At 41.4% G+C, this 21,332-nt stretch overlaps 1 protein-coding gene across 1 annotated transcript in view; it reads right to left on the bottom strand.

The window, feature by feature from the left end:
• Window positions 1-21,332, bottom strand: part of LOC144767796 (uncharacterized) — a 126,947-nt gene that overhangs the window by 40,801 nt on the left and 64,814 nt on the right. Inside the window, exon 2 of the mRNA XM_078651175.1 lies at window positions 8,497-8,631. Within this exon, the coding sequence (XP_078507301.1) occupies window positions 8,497-8,631 (135 nt within the window). The remainder of the gene's footprint in view (window positions 1-8,496; window positions 8,632-21,332) is intronic.

Below are 21,332 nucleotides of genomic sequence, written 5' to 3'. Positions count from 1 at the left end.
GCACAACAGCAGTCACAGGCTGAGCTTTTGGACAAGGAGTCAGTGTTGAACCATGAAAAAGGTTTAATCTTGCAGATTTAGTTGTTCCCTGGTTCTCACTGGGATCTTTCTTTGAGATTGTCTGCAGTTCAGATTTCCTTTAACTTGGAAGCTTTCCAGGAAAGGTCATGTAGCATACACGTTATCGTGAAAAAACTCAAGAGGGTCCCTGGTAATCCAAATAATTAAGGAGAAGCAAGCAGGGAAAACAATGTACAGCAATGAAATGAAAATGAAATGAAAAATTGCATTTGTATAGCGCATAACTGCCCTAGGGCCTCGCAGCGCTTAAGCAACAAAACACTTCTCCCCAATCAATACTTTAGAATACGATCCCACGTCCCACAAATTCGAATAAGGTCCCACAGACCAATGTTTTTCAACATTTATTATCAAAAATATAAATCATTTTTATAGTTTAGTATTTTGATATTTTGATGTCACACGTGTACATCAAACATTCTTAAAAAACATCTATATAGCACATCAATTGTTAATGAGCCCCATTACCAGGTTGAGAAACACCACATGTTATACATGCATCAAACGAAAATACATAACATCAGACAGCACAAATATATCAACACCTGTGAACAAAAAAAAAACAACAACCATGTTAATACACAACTACATACATACATAAGGTTACAATGCAGTGTTCACTAAATTAAAGAACAAAGAGAGATGCACCGAAGAGCATTTCGGTAATGTGTAATGCACAGAAAATTCCTTCATCAGGGCGCTGAGAAAACGTATGATTCACTGGCCGCAGTCCATCTGTGTACCATGCACTGTCTCTGGATATATAGTGCAAGGGGCTCTGTGACGATATATGTTAAAAACAGGTCTGTAGAGACAACAAAATATAATATAAAATACATATTCGTTTTATGTAAATATTCACGTACTGTTACTACCGGAGCATGGAAGCAATAGCCCAAGAAGAAGTGCACCAGAAAAGGGTCAAATTGTAAAGAACCATACTACTATATGAAAAAATTCGTATGACATGTTTACACCGTGTAAAGCGACTCCAATACGGGGTCACCAAAGAAGAGAATAACAGAATACAAAGAAAAAAGAATAAACAAGTGAATAAGAAGGAAATCCAAGCCATGATGCAAATCTACATACTCTTTGAATTAAATAAGAAGAGGATTTAAGAAGCGGATTCAGGTTGCCGAAGCACCCAGATGTGTTGAGGGATGCATTAAAATCTAGGTCACAAGGCAAGGTTTGGTAAAAGCACTACAGACTAGAGTAAAAAAATATAAGACAACGCCTAGCCACTGAAGTTGGTAAACAGCGTTTACAACACAACTTTTACCACGCACTACCTTTACCACGCAACTTTTACAACGCAAATCGTTACAACGACTTGCGCTGGGGGGCGCTCTAGGATAGGTAATAGTTTAATTTACTATCCAAAACCTTCCCTACTATCCACAGGGACTGGAGTTGGAATAGTGAATTAAACTATTCACTATCCAGCACCCTCCAACGCAAGTCATTGCAACAACTTGCGTTGTAAAAGTTGCGTGGTAAAGGCATGCGTTGTAAAAGTATGCGTGGTAACGACATACATCCCTGAAGTTACTGACACTAACATCTTTTTTCAAAACCCCAGCAGTGGTCATGGGTATCATAAAAAATAGTGCAGCCACGGTTCTAAGCAAATACAGACCACCCCTTATGTTTAGGTGGGGAAAGCTCAGCCACCTTAGAAAATGGGAACCCCACAGGTGTAATGTGGAGACACCATAATGAGACTAATACGCAGGTTAAGCCCCCCAGGGATAGTCAGAGGACCAAACGGTAATAACCTTGGTCACCAAGAACTAAATAACGAAACTGTGGCGAAAGATGATAATGAAACTAAGGAGAGACTATGTCTCCATTAGGGAAATATCAGGAAAAAACTCACCTAAAGATAGAATTGGACCTGCTCATATGTTTAAAAAGAGAGATTTCTCGATCCCGTAGTCCAAAGAATTCCTGGCAACCGAAAAAGACGAGGGTAAATAATAAAGACTGCACTCTGCCCTAAAAAATGACAACAACGATAACACACTTACATGGACGTCCCAGCTAAGACTCCAACTCACGTGGATATGACCACTGGCTTAAAAATACGCAGTTTGATCCTCAATTAAATCTGGACTTTGAGCATTTCAAATTGAGGCAAGCCCGGCAAAGAGAAGGGGAATCGGTGTACTCTTTAAATGCAAGGCTGAGAGAGCTCGCCAGTACTCACCTCGTAGGAGACAGGGCTGCAGAGGAAATCAGGGCACAACTAATCCTGGGGATCCGCAGTGAGGTACTGCAGGCCTCATATTGAGGCAGCGGACATACCAATGAACGACATACTAGTGTTAGCACAGTGCCACACCTCTCAGCCGTGTGCAGAGTAAATGGACCTGGCGCTGATGCACAACACAGAGAAAAGCGTTACCGTCAAGACTGAATGAGCGGATGCAATCAGAATGTGCGACAGGTCCAACAAAACAAGGGATCGCCCACCGCCAACGCCGAAGAGACAATGCAGGTACTGTGGGTATGAAGAGCACCCCCCCAGTCTTGCCCAGCCCAAGGGAAGACATGCACCAACTGCGGCACTGCCAACCATTTTTCCTCACTATGCGAAAGAACACACAAAGGAAAGAAGGAGCACAGCCCAAGCAAGTGCGGAAATTAGTCTGCCAACTATCAAGTGCCTCACTGTCGTCCTCACCAGGGAGGAAGAAAGAGGAACGCTCTTCTGCCCAACAACTGCTCATAGTCCCTCGTTTCAAACGCAAAAAGTGGGGAGGCACTAAAGTTTCCACACTTGCCCCAGTGCTTTGGAACTCTCTTCCGGCCCACCTCAGATCTTGCGCCCACTACACACTCTTCCGCAAGGCTCTAAAAACTTTTCTCTTCACGCAAGCCTTCTCTTCATAACTGCTTCTCTCTATTTTCCCCATCCTTCCTGCCCCTCTGGGTCCAGTACTTTATAGCGCCATGAAACCGCCAGGTGTACGCGCGCTCTAGAAATACTTTTAAACTCAAACTCAAACTCAAACTCATAATCTCTACCAGGCAGTCAACACCTCATCTGATGAGGAAGGGAGACATATTTAGTCTGTTTCACTCAAGCGCTGAAGAGACGGAGGCGTCCCCAGCCCCAATATATAGTGCATATAGCAGGGTTGGAAGTCAACTCGGTGATCAACACCGGTGCATCAGTCACCGTCATGGGAATCCAGCAATATAACAAACTAAAGCCCAAACCAGAACTTCGGCCTTCAAAGACGAATATCTGTGCTTGTGGGAGTGAGTCACTGTTGCCCCTCCGAGGCAAAATGACCATGCCAGTGTGGTTGGGAGACAACAAAATCACAGTTGACATCCATGTTATCAACCAAGAGGCCGATACACTGTTGAGCAGTCATGCAGCAGAAGGCATAGGGCTGGTGAAATTCGCCTGAAGCATGAAAGCTGACCAGACCAAGGAACTAATCAGTTTGAGGACCTGTTCAAGGGGCTGGGACAGATATGGAAAGCTCCAATCAAGCTGCATATACACCCGACCATCATGCCAACAGCGCTGAGGCATGGGACGATAAAGGTGTGATAGAGAACGTCTCAAGGAAGCCCCGCCAACCAGGAAAAATAAGGCTCTGCATTGATATGTGCCTCCCCAGCAAGGCCATTGGGCGTGAACGCCTCATAATGATGACCATGGACGACATTGTGGCCGACCTGAATGGGTCCAGATGGTTTTCAAAGCTAGACCTGAATGCCGGCTATAACAAGCTGGTGCTTGCTAAAGAGAGCCGGTACATAACCATGTTTATTTATTTATTTTATTTATGTCATTTGTAGAGCGCATGAATCACCCCAGTTGGAGTATCTCCGCGCTGTGGACGTGTAAAGGAAAAGCACTGCAGTGTTAAAAAAGTGAAGTTTTGAGTTTTTTCCTAAAGCTCAGATAATTAGTGCAGAGGGGAATGTCTAGAGGTAATTGGTTCCAGAGTTGGGGGGCTAGGTAGGAGAACGATTTTCCTCCCAATCTGGTTTGTTTTATTCGTGGGATGATAAGAAGGCCTTTCCCTTTTGAGCGAAGGGTACGTGATGGTGTGTGTCTGACCAGTTTGTCTGCCAGATATGTAGGACCCATCTGGTTTAGGCCTTTGAACACCATGCAGCAGATTTTGAATTGGATTCTTTTGCATATGGGTAACCAGTGAAGTTTGTGTAGCAGGGGAAATGACTGAGCTCGGTAGGGTGCACTGGTTTCCAGGTGGGCTGCTGTGTTCAGCATGCATTTAGAACTCAGAAGGTACAAACTTCTAAATTCCAGCATATCTTCAGCCGCCGAGATTTTCCAGAATGCGGTCAAAGAAATCCTGGTCGGGCTGTCAGGCATGTTAAATGTGAGTGACGACATCCTCATCCACTCACAGACAGCCGAAGAACACTACTAGCACCTGAGGGCCACGCTGAAAAGGCTCCAAGACCACGTAGTCACCTTTCACAGGGAGAAATGCCTGCTATTCCAATGACAGATAGAGTTCTTCAGCTATACCTTTACGCAGGAAGGAATCCAGGTTGAACCTGAGAAATCCCAGGCCATCAAGAACGCACCAGCACCAACAGTGGTGGAGGTCCGCAGTTTCCTCGGGATGTCCACATACTGTGGTCGCTTCATCCCAGACCTGGCCACTATTGCGGAGCCACTCTGAAACCTCACCTGAGCAGATGCCATGTAGCAGTGGGGCCCAGCTGAAGAAGCGGTCTTTCAGGCAGTCAACAATGCTCTCCTCTACCACACCAAGTTTGTATACTTTAACCATGCCAAGCGGACAGGGATATTGGTCAACAGCAGCCCCATAGGCCTGGGGCCGTCTTCACCTAGGAGCAAGAGCCTGAACGGTGGGCCACCTTAGCCCATGCCAGCAAAGCACTCTCCCCGACTGAAAAATGCTATGCCCAGATCGAGAGAGAAGCCCTTGCAATCCGCTGGGTATGCCGGCATTGCTACCTGTACATATGCGGACACCTGTTCAAGGTCATCACGGACCATCAACCTCTGGTGCCTTTGTTCAAAGCTTCGGCGCACCACCTGCCGCCACAAATCGAAAGATGGGCCATTGGACTCCAGCAGTATGAGATGGACGTGGCATATCGCCAGGGTGCCAAAAACCCTGCCGACTTTCTCTCGAGACACTCAGCCCCAGCGGAAGATGGATGTGAAGAACCCGGTGTCCACTCCACAGAGGCCCACCTGAACATGATCTCTGCACTCACGTGCCCTTTAGCGCTGACCCTTGATGAGGTGGTGGCCATGGCAGAAGCAGACCCAGTTATCACTAAGGTCCGGGAAGCTGTCCAAGGAAGACACTGGCACCTGTTTCTACAGTCAGCCAGCTCATGGTCAGGCCCGGAAAAGGAGAGCCTAACACACATGTGGAGAGTCAGGAATAAGCTAAGCATCACCCAAACAGGAATCCTACTAAAAGGATCTTGGTTTGTTATCCTCGCGTCGCTCCAGCTGCGAGCAACACAACTCGCCCACGGAGGGCACCAAGGGGAGGAGAAGATGAATGCCCGCATGCGGGAAAAGGTTTGATTCCCGGGAATGAATGCCCGGGTCGACGAGACGGTCAAGAGGTGCCCCTCCTGTCAGGTGGCGTGTGCTCCACACGGAAGAGCATGGGAGAATTCCCTGGGAAAACTTAAATGTTGACTTCGGGAGCTTCCCCGACAGCAGAGTCACCCTAGCTCTGATTGACAGCTACTTGAAGTACTTGTAGTACTCCGTCGTGGAGGTCGTCAACTCAACGGCGTTCTCACAGATTGACCCTGTACTGGAGGAGATGTTCGCCATGTTCGGGTGCCTGGAAGATCTCAGGAGTGACAATGGGACCCCGTTCCAAGGACCGAATTCTACGACATCATTGCATCCAGCACAGACGTATCCCCCCGCAGTGGCCCCAAGCCAACGGCAAAATTGAAAGGTTTATGAGTACCATCAACAAAACCCTTCACATCGCCGTAATTGAGCACGCCGATCCTGAGCAATACCTACAAAAGTTTCTGCGGGAATACCGGAACACCCCTCAGAGCTCCACGCGTCAGGCACCATGGGCACTCATGTTCAATGGAACCCGCCGAGATGGTCTCCCTACCATACCGGGGTGGACACCCTCTCCCTTTGACGAAGAAGGTGCCCTCAGAAGAAGGGAAAAACATATCATCACAGCCAGCCAGGCCAGAAGAGCCATAACTCGTCAACTACACCAAGGAGACAAGTCATCATGAAGGTTCAGAGACACAGATGGAAATTCCGGACTCGCTATGAACATGGGTACTGAACTGTGACTGATGTGAAGAGGACCATGGTGACTGTTAAGGGTTCATCCAGATTGTCTGAATAACCATTGACACCAAAGTTATAATGTTGCCTAGTTGCGCCCTTATGAGTAAAATGCCCTTGTGAAGTATTCATAGACATCCGAATATTTGTTGTTAAGAATTAGGTAGTGGTTTCTTACATGATGTCTTTTGTACATCTCGTGACATTTACTAGGGTATTCCATTGTTCCTTGTAGGTAGCAATGTTTGTTTACTCATATTGACAGCCCAGTGCTGTTGACTGCTGCTATAAACGTTGTATTCATACACGTGGGCCCGGTGTTCAAACTGTAGAATCAGAACACGTGCGGAGCGCTAGACTCGTGAAGATGCTCATGCGCTGTCAGCTATAAAAACCCCACCCAGCTGCCAAACTTTACTTTACTTCGTCGCGTCACCGCTGGGATCGCCAGACCTGTTTCCAAGATCCTGCTTACCTGATAGAGAATATGGGGCAGATTTATGTTAACTGGCGCATCCCGAGGGATGCGCCAGTTAATGTGCGCCACAGCTCCGCCACCCATGGTGCGCCGCATTTATAATGTGGCGCATTGCTGGAGTTGCGTCGCAAGCGCGACGCAGCCCCAGCAAGGCTCGGGGGTGCCCCATCTTAACAATTCTGCGTCAAGACCTACGCCTGCTTCAAGCAGGCGCAGGCTTTTGACGCAGCATTGGCCTGAAAGTGACTGAGTGAAATCTTATAGATTTCACTCAGCCACTTTTGCGAGGCGCACCTGCCCCGGAACGCCCACCCTGCGCCGGAACGCCCACAAGCGGCGCAGGGCTTTACAGCGTGACGCATCTGCCTAGATGCGTCACGTTGTAAATCGTTCGTAGGGATGCGCCACGTTTACGCCGCCTTGCGTGACGCAACAGTGGGGTAAACGTGGCGCAAGTGCCTCATAAATCTGCCCCTATATACATTGAACAATATCCCAACTGGTATGATTAGAGGACAAATACTAAGGATATGAAAACATTATCCATGGAGGCACAAGGAGACTCTATACATTTATTTTCAGTGCTAAAAGCATCAATTTAATTCAACATATTTAGGGTATAGGACAGCAAAGAATTACAGTTAAATATCAGCACTGCAATTGTGGATACAAAATTTCAATGACCCAAGAGTGTACAAGGTGCACGAGTGAAAAGTGAGTGACACCACGGTGACGCAAGTGACAGAGGGATCAGCGGGGACGGCACAAAGTGTTCAGTGCAGTGCCGGAGTAACAAATAACCGGAAGTGGGGGTAAGGCTCCTTGGGTTGAGTGAGAGTCCCGTGGGTACCATGGTGGTAAAAACATGGATCTCGAAGACCATCAAAGATTGAGCTGAGGCGTGGGGTCAATCAAATGTCAGCAATGGATGTCGATTTAAGTCTGGAAAGTCCCGGTCTCTTACGATCCGAGGGTCAAGCTGATGAAGAAATAGTCGGCGGGTTCGGAAGCCGATCCTGAATGTGATCGGTTCTGTGCTAGGAATCAATCTCTAAGAGTTATTTGTTACTCCGGGACTGCACCGACCTATCTAGTCCTGAAGATGATCCTAAACTGCACGGATCGAAACGCCGTTGACCCTTCAGCCTGATTTTAGGCGCTTCCTGCAAAGCGATTCTCTGTGAAAATGATGTACTAAATCAATTGTTGAAAGTGTTTAGAAATCCCTATGTTCGAAGTCACTGTAAATATTTTTGCACTGAACACTTTGCGCCGTCCCCGCTGATCCCTCTGTCACTTGCGTCGCCGTAGTGTCACTCACTTTTCACTCGTGCACCTTGTACACTGTACATTGAAATTTTGTATCCACAATTGCAGTGCTGATATTTAACTGTAATTCTCTGCTGTCCTATCCCCTAAATATGTTGAATTAAATTGATGCTTTTAGCACTGAAAATGAATGTATAGAGTCTCCTTGTGCCTCCATGGATAATGTTTTCATATCCTTAGTATTTGTCCTCTAATCATACCAGTTGGGATATTGTTCAATGTATATAGCCTATTACCCCAATCCCGACCTGGTTGATGGGTTTTCACTCCTGTTGTTTCAAAATAATAATACCTGATATAGAAGCCGGCTTCGGGTCCGCTACTCTTCTTCTGCTTCCCTGCTGCATCCTCCGATTCCCCGGTCCTTCCGGAGGCTCTCCTGACTTCTTCCTGGATCGGCGCCCCTGCCGAGAGCTTTCTTTTAAACCTGCAGAAAGAAAAGAAACAACACGAGATAACTTCAAACGCTGCAATCGGTAACTTACTCTTGTGCTGAAACAAACTATAAAAGCTTCGGTAAGCATTTTTGGCCATATTTTGACATTCTCGCATATCTTGCATATTGTGATGATTAACATTGGCAATAACATCGCGCCTGGAAGAAAAGATCAAGAGACATTTATTGAAGGTCCTGCGGTGTAACAGACAATTATTTAGTGCTCTTTAAAACATTTTGAGAAACATCAAAAGAACTTGGTCTTGCGCTCTGATTAATGAATAATTACCAGTTAAGCAATTATTCCTACTAAACACTGTCCTGTGTTATTTTCTTATTTGTGATTTCAGAACCCCTTCGGAATAAGTCGTCCCTGAGAATCCAAGGTATGATTTAATACTTAGCAACCTTTTGTTACCACCGTGCTGCTCCGTGAGTTCTCGGGGCAGCACAGAGGTGCAGTAGGGATCACACTAGGTCCTGATGAGTAAAGCAGTGGGGACTGCTTACGAAACATGTTGACCCAGTAGAGGGTATTTAATTCAAATACACCCTCTATATAACCCCCCCTTTTTAATGTTTCCAGCTAGGGAAAGTGAATAAAGTTTGTTTTTTTCTACTAGCCAGGGAATTTTTAATTACCCCCCTTTTTTGTATCTTTTCACAGACACTACCTCTCTCACTACCCACACCACGCATAGCCTATTTTCATAAAACCAAGTGCTCCCGCGTAGTTGTAGGTAATAGCACGCCCCGCCCTGTAGAGGGACGGGAAGACCCCTATGATGAAGCATGACACTATGGGATTCGTAGTGTGTGAGGGGTATTTTAAAAACACTTAGAGGCATATTATCAAGGGGGTTTATCTCCGCTTTTTTGGCTTTAAAAGCCAAGAAAGTGGAGATAAAATGATCTCCCTATTACCTAGCTGTCGCTAACACCAGTTAGCGACAGCTAGTAGAAGATAGCGACCATCTTGGGCCCCACTTTGCATGTCAGTGATATTTATCACTAATTACATGCAAAGTGGGCGTGCCAAGATGTTAGCGACTGGAAACAGTCGCTAACATCGCTATCTCCTATTACCAACTTATGGAGATACTCGCGCAAAGTGCGAATATCTCCAAAAGCTAATACCTGCCCTGAGCAGTTCTTAGCCATGTTATCCAATGGGAGGTGGATAACATGGCTAAGAGCATTAGCTCGGTAATGCATGAATATCGCTGACTTTTCAGCGATATTCATGCATTGCGACCGATTTTTATCGCATTTGCGATAAACCTTGGTAATACCAAGGTTTATTTGCGATAAAAATCGCCGCAGCTCAGCGGTAATTTTTTGTCTCTAACCAAGCAATAGCGATAATTATCGCTATTGCTTGGTAATATGCCCCTTAGTGCTCCCCCTTGACATTTCAAGGAGCAGCAACACTCACTTATTTCCTAATCACGGCAAAAATTAAAAATTAAAAAAAAGAATTTGATTGTTAGATGGGGACACAACACAATGTGTACTGTTCATGAATGCTAATTGTCAGCACTAACCATCTGCAAACATCATATTGGAAAATTATAACTGAAAACCATCAGCCAAAACCTTTTTGCTTTTACTTTACATCTACAAACATATATTATTGTTTATCCTATTAATAACAAACAATAACAAACTAGTGGAAAAAACAAAAACACAGTTAAAGCCTGTAAAGGAGTAAAACAAAGTAGAAACAAAGGGTCTGGATGGAGGACTCATAGCTAGAACACAGGCATGGTGTATATATGGATGTAGGTATGTATTTGTATATGTATGTGTGAGAAAATCTTCTTTCTTGCGTGGCCACCACTATTTTTTGCGGATTGTTATTTCTGCTTAATAGACTCGGGGGTTCTGCCGTCCAGTGCCCAGTGTATGTACTCTGACCCTTAAAACATGTAAAAATTGGCTAATCCTTGATTGACATATTTAGCTCCTCATTAAGGCCATAATATATCGTGCAGAAAGTACACCCATAGCCTCAAAAGTTAAGTGTCACATGTGGACTGCAGCACTTATGGCGCATTCATGAGTATGATAAGAAAAATAAGGCTTCGGCGTACTAATGTAGTATGATTGCTGCAGTTTTAAACTGCAGCATGACCCACAAAAATGTCCCTTTTACAAGGGAAAAACCTTTCTTTTAAACATTATTTTGTCACCCCTATGTGGTCCTTGTAGCCCAAAGTTTAGAATGCAAGGTATTTAACATGGGGACAAGTATAAATATAATGATAGCATGTCCCCAGAGTCACCCACCCAATGCTATTTTCAATGTGGAGGGCTCTTACTATCATATGAAGAAAACTAGAGTACAGATTAAATATTAATTCTACCATCTTGAGAAATAGTGTGTTCACTATTCTTAATAACTATTAAAAATGTAATTCAATGGTGAAGTTGGATTATAGTAAATATTTAAGAACAGTAACTTTTAGAAAGTTACTTTTTCCCTGCCTGAAGCTCCTGGTGGCTATTTTGCATAAGCCTGAAAGTAGCTGCCAGTCAGTGCTCTTCCTTAATGAGGTGTAAAAACTGTCTTGAAGTAGAGACAGTGGCTTAGGTCTGGTGGAAAGATTGACTCAGTGAGGAATAGGTGATAATATGCATCATCATAATCATCATCATCATCTTTATTCGATTATTAAAAAATTATGACAGAAGAACAATCATCATATTAAAACGCAGTGTAACACAGGAGATAAATACATTACAAAATACATGTAAGAATAGATTAAAAGTTCACAGAGGAATGCCATCGAAGGACGTTTTTTAAAAAGCCTCCCCCCGCTGAAAAACACACAACAGGATCAGATAACAAACAGGGATAATAAAAGTCTGATCTACATTTTTGAAAGCTCTGAGCTGTAATAGGTAATTAATGTCTGTGTCTAAAAGGTTAAAAATATTTACAAAAGAAGGTAAAGTGCATTTGTGTCAGAAGCATGGGCAAAATACAATAGATTTTATATCATCCTGTCACAAAGGGAAACAAAGATTTCATACGACAGAAGGCAATTGGAACTGAGCCAGGAGTGGTTTTTTCCAAGCATTTTTGAACTGTGAGAAATGAGGTTCAATACCCTCACATGTCTTAAACATATACATTCTAAAAGATGGTTTCCACAGTTTCTTTACATCTCTAGCAGCAGATGCAAATCTCATAACCTCCTTCTAAATAAAACCTCACTTCCTTTGGTTCAAAAGATGTGGGAATAAAAATAACTCTGGTCTTCCCAAGGTTTCTGCAGTACTCATGATATAACTCAACCGTGGAATTTTGTGCCCCAGATCACAAGCTAAACAATCAGTATTAATCTACAGATTAAATTAAGTATGTGTATTCACCCAACCCATGATCCATCGGAGAAGTAGTGCAAGCTTGATGCGGTCTTCTACAAAAATTAAGCCCAATTCCCCATGCAGAAAAAAGAGACTACCTGGTCCAACACACAAAACAATTCTTCTATTGTTGTAAGCTAACCCCAGATAGATGCCCCAAAAGTCATAATAGGTAGGCACTTAAGTTTGTACACCTCCAATAAAGGCACGATCAGTTTATTTCCGTCTCTAGAAGCAAAACCAAACACGGTCCCCACAGAGTGGTTAAAGCGGGAGTAGCATTTCGAAACGCAGTGCATCCAACTGCCAAAGAAATTGAAAGTGACATCCAGGAAAGAGAAATCGCTAACCCACCTAATATTTTGTTCCTTAAACGTGGGTGCAATTTTGCGTAGGTGCTTTCCACACACCATATAATACATCTTAGATATATTTACTTCCATGTCTAAATCATCCATAAATTTGGCAAAAGTACCTACAAGACCTCACAGTGACCAAAAAGGAGTACAGCCCATCGATATATAAAAGAAATAAAATGGGGGTTAAAACACATCCCTGGCGAATACCCATGGACAAGTTAAAAGATTAGGTGCAATTGCCCTTCACACCATACCTAACTGATGCACTGACCCCTGCATGCAAATCCTGTGGAGTTTAGAGTGATTTACTTGGTGAAAGGTGCTGCTAAGATCTATAGAAGCAAGAAATAATTAGCCTTTTTTAGTGATCCAGTACTTCCCTATCAAAATATGTACATTTAGACACTTTCATGGGTCCCAAGACCTTCTGTGAACCCATACCTCACAAAGCTAAGGATATTATTTTGTTTGGTCCAATCTCCAATCTTATGTAAAACAATACGCCCCACAATCTTCACCATTGAATCCAACAGAGAAATTTGTGTATAACACCAGAGGCCCTTCCTTTTGCCTCTCTTAAAAACAGGCCCAATGGAAGCCGTATTTTCTGGAAGAGTGCAGCATTAAGAACATTGGTGTTGATGTGTAACCGCAATGAAAAGTTATCTTCATAAAAGCCCATCAGCACCCCATCAGGGCCTGGTGCCTTTTTAGACGGATTATTTAAAATTGCCCCAATGACTTCGTCAAGGTCAAATCTAATCTTTAAGGAAAACGTTAAGCTGCAACCATCCAGCTTTTACCAGGATATTCCCTAAAGGAGTAAATCTACCTAAATGGTCCAACCAACCCTCGCAATTAATAATGGACCCATTCCCTCTGTCATAAAAGCACTAATGTTCACTTTAATTACTTTTTTTTTCCTCCATATTTTTATTGTTGCAAGAAAGACAACTCTTAGATCTGCAATTTTGGAACTTGGTAGATTGCTTAATCTGAAGGATGTATGATGTTCACTTTAATTACAATGTTAAAAAATCTCAAGGTATCCTTTTCTTTGCATGCTTGAACAAGACTCTCCCACATTTCCTCCTGGATTACCAATTTCCTATTTCTAATGGACTGCTTGCAGTCCAGCCCAGCAGCTGGTACCAGTAGCTGATTGCTAGGTTTCCAATTAAGAGCTAGGTGTAACCTTTTATTCGCAGCTTTGCACGGGCTATCAAACTCCTAGCTGGTTTACGGTTACTGTTAATCAGGTTTCTAATAGAATTATTCAATTTCCCAAAGGGATATAGAATTTTAAATGATGGGGGGGTTAATCTGCTGACAAGTAAACAATAATCAGAACTAGGTTGGATCCCACCTAGGCAGTCAACCCAGATGGAAAATGGGATCTGCAGCAATTCACCCTTAGCCCCATTATCCTTTATACCCAGATCAGTCAGATGCAGGGTTTGTAGGTGTGCCTACTATTAGGCAGATCAAATACCAATTGTATGGGGTTATGGTCACTATGTTCATTATCACTTGCCCCCTCCCCCCAGAAAGAATCATCCAACCCAAATCTTCAGTAAAAAAAAACATATAATCAATCACTGTGCCTTGACCCTGCCCAAGAAAGCGGGTGTCTGTTTAAATAGATCACCCACAATTTCAGCTGTATTAAGTAATCCACAAATCAGAGGGGCCTGTAAAAGTTTCTGACCCCCACAATCAATAACCTGAGTGTAAATTTGATTATTCTTAACCTCAAATGGCTCTTGCATAGTGGCATTGGTAGCTAGATTAGCATTAAAATCTCCATCTATTATAGCATGAAATTTATTAGATACACCAAGTGATTCAGGTTTTTAAAGTAGACAAAATATCAGCTAATCCTAGCTCACAAACTGGATTATAAAAGTTAATGACAAAAAACACAATTTTTTACATATTAATAAGAATAAGCCCCAAAGTTAGTATCCCCTGATGATTGCAGACAACTGGAACATCCTTAAAACCCTTGAATTACACATCATTGTCACCAGTCCCCCCAGTACTCTGTGCCCTGGTGAGACAATAGCAGAGGCAGAAAATCTCTTGTAGCTATACCAAACAATATCTTTCAATATCCAAGTTTCTTGCAGCATCGCTATATCGAATTTAGAGATGTAACCATTCCAATTCTGATCTTGTAGCTTTGACTACAAGCCAGTGGCATTCTATCTGACTATATCAACCAAAGAGTGTATCTGGTTAGCAGTAATGAAGTACAAAGACCTTCCAGGGCAAGGGAAAGATTTGACCTGGTTCTCATGGCCCTTGGAGAGTTTACGGTTAAATTATGGTCAGTCAGTATCCTCTAAGCCTGATAGGTCAGACAACCTATTGGTAACCGCAAGGGGTAGTCGACCATCAACCACCCTGGCATTAGGTAATAATCGCTGGGGTGCAGAATCCTCTGAAGGTTTTAAATGTTTGTTAAAAAAAACCAAAGGAAAGGGATTAAATCCCTTGGCCTTCTGGCTCTGTCATTATAGGAGAAGATCAGGTGGCGAGCTAAACTTGGATTATGGTAGTTGCTAACAATACAATCCCCTTTCAGATGCTTAGCTGAGGAGCCAATCCATCTCACCCTCCTGACAAATAGGATATCTTTCTACTCCATAATATGAAAATTGGTGTTGTGACTGAACCAGAAGCAAAACTTAATTTAAAGTTGATTTGTAGATTCCTCAGCAGAAGGGGGCGGGGTGGCACATTTGTTAAAACAGCAATATATGGACAGCATTCAAGGGAAGATTAACCCGTTAACCGCGGCTTAAAATCCACCGCGGTGTGGGCGTTTCTGTGCGGGGGTGGGGCAGCTTCAGCCAACGGAAGTGCGCAGCACTACGAAGGTAGAGCTTGCTACGGCTGTTGGCCGAAGCGCGCAGTGCATGGGTTAAATTGTTACTAGCTAATGTGATGCTTTGCCTGCCCATCCATTCTTTGCACCAATACATGGACCTTCTGATATGAACAGACTCTTCCAGTTCGAGATATCGAGGGGTCGGAAGAAACGCAGAGGATATAATATTGATTGGTCCAGGGTGCAATATCTGAGCCAACCCACATCTTCTGAAATATAAATCCCATAGGATGTAATAAGATTTATATTTCCATGGACAGGATATCCGTCACTGTTGTGAAAGAGTAACCTGTCCACCAAGATATAAATCAGGACCTAATCCTTAACACCTTAGGAGCTTCGTAAATATACCTCCCCAGTGCTGCGCTGTCCATTATCCAGTGCTGAATGGACGTCCAACGGTCGCACGCAGCACTGGGGAGGTAGTGCCCGTGACGACCGTTGGCCGACAGCAGCACTTAAAGGGTTAAGGTAAAATGTTTGACCAGGATAAACTTTCTTGATGTATACAAACAGCTCTCCATTGCAACCAGCCATAAATCATACCTAGGACCCAGTCACTTATGGACAGTGATCATTGATTAGCGTTTTACTTTTACTTGCCACATTTTTGCCTATATCCTTAAAAAATTCATATCTTCTATTCCTCTTATTGGATTTTTGGTATTTTTATGACATTTTGCATGTCAAACTTTTCTTCCATTTTTATAAATTGAAGTGGGATTGTTATATTGTATTGTGTTTTTAACACTTTAAATGTTTGGCATTTCTAAAACGTTTACACATTTTCTATAAGTTCAGTCTGTCTCCAGTGTGCCACGGCTATCAGGAGTTGAGCTCAGATTTAAATTGTTGAAACCTTTGACTGGACGTAACAGGTTAATGACACTGAGCCTCACATACTAAGGGTAAATGGTAAATCAGAGTGTTTATGGATACTGAAACCCTTCTTGAAACATACTAACCCATTTAATAATTCAAAAGGGTTTTTGCGGTATTTGGTATTAGCACTTTAAGGGTATCCCTTCCAAACATCAATTCACTTTGATATGTATTAATGTTATGACCGAAATCCAGTTGCATAATATTAATATTTTACAGACATCTCAAAGGAGGTGGTAACTCAACTCATAAATGGGGACGGGTCCCTAAATGATCTATTTTCCCTCTGTGAAGTTTGAAGATCATTCTTCGGGAGTACACAGTGGTAAGTGGGACCACTGCATACTCCTAAAAAATGCTTTAAAAGGTTTTTTTAAACATATTCCATTTTCCTTTTAGCAAAATGAGATGCATCATAAAAAAAAAGATTATTTTATTAAAAAGCAATCACAGACATGATGGTCTGCTGACCCCAGCAGGCCACCATCCCTGAGATCGTAGACAATTGTATTGGGTCACAATTTGGAATTGACCTCATGCATAATTATGAGATAGGCCAAATGCAACCAGCTACACATCCTGATTTTGTGAATCAACCCATTAATACATACGTCAGCTTACGAAATCAGAATCGATTTAATAAAGATCCATGTGCAATTTGCAACCACTTTTACCGGACCGATTCTTAGTACATAAATCCCACAATTACTTGTGGTGGACTACCACCTCCCCAATTATTAATTCACTTTGTTACACTATGTATGTACATATTTGTATGAATAGATATGCTAATTATATAACTCAAACCTAGTCAAAAGGCACTGAAGAGCTATACAGAGTCAAAGACAAGCATACAGTCAACAAGAGATAGGAGATGTTGCTTGATTCTGGGAGCAGAAGCTTCCTGTTGGCCCACTGTGATGTAGTGCTCTTTAAAGCTACTTGCTAAATTGGAGTAGCATTGGGACAGTCCTGATGGATACAGGGGTGCTAGATTCCGAGTGCATTGCTGGGAAAGACTTGGCGCCTTGTTTTTTCTTTTTTACCATTCTTAGCCTCCAGTCTGATGGTGTCCTGGTTGCGGTACACAGAGAGCCACCAGGGTTGGTGAGCTTGTCTATACAATGAGCAGGGGTGTTGATTGTTATCTGGTAACTGTATTAGTTTAGGGACATAATTTGTTGAACCAATAAAATATAGCTATCTCACCACCTGAGGGTCTGGGTAACTCTGGGTCAACTGCTCCTTGGCCTTGGTGATGACTGGGGCCGAAAGGTTTCAGACCTTGGGAGACAAATGATGTGTAAGCCCACATGAACTATAACACATATTGGAATAGTCAAATCTTTCTAATGGTTTTTTCTATCCAGCAAATTTACAACTTGGTACTGGACTTTTTCACAAAAAGGGCAAGTTCAGGGGAATCTATGACATAATATCGACAGACAGAATATCGACCTACAAAAATATCGATACAAAAATATCGAAGTCAAAAATATCGGAGTTATATCTTCAAAAAGGTAAGTACAAAAATATCGAAAATTTAATATCGTAGTACAAAAATATCGAAAGTAAAAATATTGTTTTTTTAAATGTATTAATAATACTGTAAAAATAGTTTAAAAATACATATAATTTTACAAATATTAAATAAAAACATTAAAACATATTTAGAAAATTATAACTAATACATATACATTTAAAATAAATTAAAAACTATATAAATTAATATATATACATACTACACATATTGCAACAGTAGGAAAATCGTTGGATAGCGTAGGGGTAAAATTTACTATTCCCACTCCAGAGGGTGCAACAGTAGGGAAAGCGTTGGATAGCGTAGGGCTTTAAATTACTATTCCCACTCCAGAGGGTGCAACAGTAGGGAAAGCGTTGGATAGCGTAGGGGTAAAAATTACTATTCCCACTCCAGAGGGTGCAACAGTAGGGAAAGTGTTGGATAGCGTAGGGGTTTAAATTACTATTCCCACTCCAGAGGGTGCAACAGTAGGGAAAGCGTTGGATAGCGTAGGGGTAAAAATGACTATTCCCACTCCAGAGGGTGCAACAGTAGGGAAAGTGTTGGCTAGCGTAGGGGTAAAAATTACTATTCCCACTCCAGAGGGTGCAACAGTAGGGAAAGCGTTGGATAGCGTAGGGGTAAAAATTACTATTCCCACTCCAAAGGGTGCAACAGTAGGGAAAGCGTTGGATAGCGTAGGGGTAAAAATTACTATTCCCACTCCAAAGGGTGCAACATTAGGGAAAGCGTTGGATAGCGTAGGGGTAACATTTACTATTCCCACTCCAGAGAGTGCAACAGTAGGGAAAGCGTTGGATAGCGTAGGGGTTAAAATTACTATTCCCACTCCAGAGGGTGCAACAGTAGGGAAAGCGTTGGATAGCGTAGGGGTAAAAATTACTATTCCCACTCCAGAGAGTGCAACAGTAGGGAAAGCGTTGGATAGCGTAGGGGTTAAAATTACTATTCCCACTCCAGAGGGTGCAACAGTAGGGAAAGCATTGGATAGCCTAGAGGTAAAAATTACTATTCCCACTCCAAAGGGTGCAACAGTAGGGAAAGCGCTGGATAGCGTAGGGGTTAAAATTACTTCCCACACTACTCCCCCTTTAACACACAACACACTGCACATACAAATAAACAAAATTAATATAAATTTCTATTAATCAATTAATAACAATTAATATTACTAAATTGATGTAATTATAAATGAACTAATTAACACATATTAATTACTAATTAATTAACAATAAATACCAACAAATAAATACAATCTCTTTAATTAATTAAATTTAATTATATCACACCCTATCCTCCTATAAACACACAACCCACTACACATAAACACATCACATCATTTAATCACTTAATAATGATTAATTACCAATTAATTATTAATTAACAATAACAAAAACATTAAACATATTAACACAATAACTCTAATTAATTTAATTAAATATTTAATAATATTTAATTACCAATTAATTATTACTTAACAATAACAATAAATGTAATATATTAGCACATTAACTCTAATTAATTTATTTTACTAATTAATAATATTTAATTACCAATTAATTAATTAACAATAACAAAAATTTATATATATTAAAACATTAACTCTAATTAATGTAATTAACTAATTAATATAAATTAATTACCAATTAATTATTAATTAAAAATATTGACATAATTATATTAATTAGTTATTATTATTAAATTACTTCCCACCCTATTCCCCTATAAACCCACAACCCGCTCTGATACTAAAACGCAAAATGTAAACAAATTTACTAATTTTCAAACATACATTACAAAACATATTTAACAAACATATAAACAAAATAATAAAATACATAACACTAAACAAAATGTCGATATTAGTAAATTTAGATATTTTCGATATTAGTAACATACATACCTTAAAAAAAACTATATTCTGTCTGTCGATATTTTGGAAATCGATATTCTATACCATCGATATTAAAACATCGATATTATTCTATATCGATATTTTAATTTCGATATTTTGTCTCACTACCAGTTCAGGGGTAGTCAAACAAAATGAAAGGTTGTGTAGGGAAATAGTGTGCTTAGGATGCAGAGCCATCATTCAGAAAGAGAGTGGTTCTAGGTGCTGTTCTTATGTCTTTTAAGTCGTTTGGCTAGATGGGAACTTCGTGTAGACATATTCACAGTAGTAGCATGGTAGACAAGCAAAGATCCGGTAGTTCTTTTGAGCTTGGCCCTAGCAGTGACAAAAATGGTTGTTAATCAGTTCCATTTTCTAGAGGTACCATAGCACTGTCACCAGAATTGTGTATTGAAATCAGTGCTCCTCCTTGAGAAGGGATGGAGCTCCTACTTAACGTCCAGTACTTTGAAGATGGTGCCTAGTCCCTTGCCATTTAGTAAACTTGCCTATCCTGTGGGTTGTAAATCCTACCGGTTTGGGTTAGAATTTTCCTCTTGCAGGGTATTTATAGGAAAGGCATCATTTTGAAAAGACACTTGGGCATGGCTTGGAGTGCCTTGAAGATTAGTGGTATATAAAAGCTTACAGCAGTAGGCAGAGGAATGAATAAGCACTGCTGTTTGCTCCTAAGAACCATGCCAACTGTATTTCTTGTATCCATAGTCTACATTTCACATATTTTGCCATCAACTGCCACACACCCATCACAAACACCCCTGTGCACCCAGACTCAATCACCACACATTCCACCACCACACTTTCCAAACGCATCAGCCTTCATGCTTCTAATTTGCCACAAATCTATTGTCCTCCTCCGAAAAAGAAAGGTGGTAGACAGCTTTGCCACTGAAGTTATTTAGGATACACATGTAAGCATGCACAGGGAGTGCTAAAAACTGTCTCCATTTTGGATTCAAGGTGCTCATTATACTGTGGATGGGAAAGGGTTAGCCTTGATGTTTCTAACCTCATCAAGCTGAACTTTTTTTCCTTCATCAGCTTACTTTAAGCAAATGTTAAAGTGTAGTTATGGTTAGCTTTGGTTATAAAACCTCAAACTATCTTTTTGAAAAACGTTAGAAATTCACCTAAAGTTAAATGACAATTGTGGTAACCAATTTTAACTAAAAACACTAGAATTTCAAATTATGGTTGGGAGCACAATCTATAACTCATTAAATTATAATGCAAACCATGAACTGGGCACCAAATGCAATGCCTACAATATTTATAACAATACATAGCAATACCTAAAAGTGAAATGTAACTAAGCAGCTATACATATTTAAACCAATTTATTATACTACATTCATAATCATTTATGTCAAAGTGTTAAGGGCAATACAATAATTTATCTCATCTATGAGGTGATTTGCAACACTTGAAACTGCCTCTATTACATTAAGGGTGATGCCATGAGGATTGCATTTGGTGTGCAAGTTATAGTTTGCATGGCTTTTATGTGCGTTATGGGATGTGCTTCATAAGTTGCGCAGTTCAATGTTTTTTTCAGTTTTATTTGATGAACACTATTCATCAAGTAAAAAACATATGTGGAGCATATTAGAGCTATCAAAAACAATGACGGGCAACAACCCAGTTGAAAGACATTTCAGTGAGATACTTGATATTAAAAGTTAATTGCTGAAGCACTGTGGAATTTAAAAAGCTTCAAATAATCACAGT

Source organism: Lissotriton helveticus, chromosome 7, assembly GCF_964261635.1.
Source record: "Lissotriton helveticus chromosome 7, aLisHel1.1, whole genome shotgun sequence".
Lineage (NCBI taxonomy): Eukaryota > Metazoa > Chordata > Amphibia > Caudata > Salamandridae > Lissotriton > Lissotriton helveticus.
This window is presented reverse-complemented; position numbering and strand designations above follow the sequence as displayed.